We start from the raw sequence: 2,438 nt of genomic DNA, 5'->3' as shown, positions 1-2,438 counted from the left end.
AAATAAAGAACCATAACATAGCCCTACGCTACTCCAAAGGCCACCATACAAATTTTAATTCAATGGGTGCTTTTCATGATTTCTAACATTGCAAATCCACCAAAACAGAGACAAATCTAGAACCAACTAAATCTAGGTTAGACCAACGCTGAAAAACACTGAATCTCTTTAGAACTACAATACACACCGTTGAGACAGAGACAAAGTGATTCTGGGAACAATGCATACAAACCGGCATTAAACTTTGAACAACAAAGATATCATAATCATAATTCATAATTACTTTTTTTTTTCTCATTCAATATTTTCTCCTAAATAAAATTTTAGAAAGAGAAAATACACCCGATCACGGAATCTCCCTCTCACAGAACTAAGATCATATTACCACAATCTTACATCTGATCATCATTATACTTTGTTCCGCGCAACAATAACAAAAAATAAGGGTGAAAAAAAATCAGAAATTGAAAACCATCAGAGGCAGAGCGCAGTGCAGCGGAGATCGTCATCGGTAGCAGCATCGTCGAACGGCGGCGCGTTGAGATCAAAGGGCAGGGGAGGGCGGAACGACGAGGAGACGATGTTGTCGTCGCCGTCGTCGACGACGGAGGAGGAAGAGTCGCAGTCGCTATGGCAGTCTTCGGGGACCAGAGGGGGAGTGCGCGGGTATCTCCGCGTGGTGGTCAAAAACGGCGTCGCGGAAGTGCCGGCGGCGGCGGCGATGGGAGGGCGTGGCCCACTGAAGGACTCGACGGTGCTGCTCATGCCACTTGAGGTGGGTCTCTGAGGGTTGTTAACGTTGCTGGTGTGGTTGGTGTCGTTGAAACCCGCGTAGAAGAGAGGACTTGTGGTGGGGTGCGGATAGCAGAAAGGGTGTGAGAGAGGGAAATTTGTTTTGGCCTTGGGACCTCGGAGAGTCCGTGCGGCGGCGTCGTAGGCTCGCGCAGCTTCCTCGGCAGAATCGAAGGTTCCCAACCAAACCCTGGCTTTCTTCAACGGGTCTCTGATCTCCGCCGCGAATCTCCCCCACGGTCTCTTTCTCACGCCCCGGTAACGTGGCTCCTTTAAAAGAGATCCGTTGGCCGCCGCAGCCGCAGCCGTGACCACCGACGCGGCCCCTCCTCTTCCCTTCCGCATCTCTTCGGAGAAATTAATAAAAAAAAAAAAAAAAAAAGACAGACACCCACAGACACCCAAGGTCGTCCTACACGACAAGGTTCGATCTTGGACTGGGTCTCAGAGAAACATGTAAAGGTGTGTTTTTTTCTTGTGTGTGTGTGTGTGTGATGTTAATGGGTTTTTCACAAGTGGTGAATGAGTGTTATGGAGGAGGAAGAAGAGGTATAAGATGATGATGAGGACCAGAATAGGAGAGAGAAAGAAGAGAGAGAATGGAAGGCGGTACCACCTTCTCTTCTTCTTCTTCTCCTTCAACTACACACTTACACACACAAAATATAATATTAATATTAATACTCATATTAAGCGTGTTTCTCTTCGCGTTTTTCTTCTCTCTTTCGGTATTACCTTTTTATTATTTTTATAATTATCATTATTATTATTATTTTCTTCTCGAACTGACCTCTTGTCTTGCTTTCTTTATCCCCTCCTTTATCTTTTTTTTTTTTCAAATTACGAAGAGTGAGTTAAGGGATCTTGTGGAAAGACGAGAGTACCCCTTGGGGTTTCTTGGAGGTAAAATTTGCCTTGCCTTGGTTGGTGTACTTTTTATTTGGTGAGGTCCCTTTCATCATATATCGTATTTTCTTTTTCTTTTTTTTTTTCAGTGGGCACACGGGGTAAATGCAAATGCAACAGATGATCTTCTCTGTATCTTAAATATTAAAATATTAATTCATAAATATTAGTATTTCCTTGTCATGTAATATGCAATAATAATAATTATTATTATTATTATAATAGTAATTGGTTTTGAACCATTTTCAAGAAAGAAACGGGTTTTTGTTCCTTTCCATTCACTTCAAATATTTCGGCTGAGTAGGAAGGACCAAATTATGGCATGCGTAAGTGCAGTTTATAGCCGGCTAAATGTTTTTCTTTCTTTTATTTTTTCTATATTTTCAACAAAATCAATAGAGTAATTATTGGTGTGTACTATTTTTTGACACTCTCCATTGTCTTTATTTTTAACAATAATAATCTTATATTATACTATAAAAGAAAATAGTGCAAAAGACTTCTCAATTAAGCCATACAAATCTTCAAGGATTTTTTCTTTCACTGTTTTAAAAATTCAAATTTTGCTTTCTTGAATCCATAATTGCCAACGCGGGTAAGTAACTCGTTTACTTGAAAAAGCATATTCTACATGGTTAATTCTCGATCTTGTGATTTTAATTTTCTAGAATAATAGAAACAATGTCTATTTTTAGTCAATGTATTTTTGTTATTGGAGACAATATAAGCCTATTTCTATT

The 2,438-nt window shown here is 40.2% G+C and overlaps 1 protein-coding gene across 1 annotated transcript; it reads right to left on the bottom strand.

The window, feature by feature from the left end:
- Positions 1–209: 209 nt before the first annotated feature.
- On the bottom strand, positions 210–1,455 carry LOC114195387 (ethylene-responsive transcription factor 3-like). Its single transcript, XM_028085839.1, has one exon. The coding sequence runs from the start codon at positions 1,135–1,137 to the stop codon at positions 475–477; it is 663 nt and encodes a 220-aa protein (XP_027941640.1). The 5' UTR covers positions 1,138–1,455; the 3' UTR covers positions 210–474.
- Positions 1,456–2,438: the final 983 nt, after the last annotated feature.

This window comes from Vigna unguiculata, chromosome 8 (genome assembly GCF_004118075.2).
Source record: "Vigna unguiculata cultivar IT97K-499-35 chromosome 8, ASM411807v1, whole genome shotgun sequence".
Classification (NCBI taxonomy): domain Eukaryota; kingdom Viridiplantae; phylum Streptophyta; class Magnoliopsida; order Fabales; family Fabaceae; genus Vigna; species Vigna unguiculata.
This window is presented reverse-complemented; position numbering and strand designations above follow the sequence as displayed.

Coding starts and splice junctions, on each gene's coding strand:
- LOC114195387 (XM_028085839.1), bottom strand. CDS start 1,137: ATGCGGAAGGGAAGAGGAGGGGCCGCGTCGGTGGTCACGGCTGCGGCT.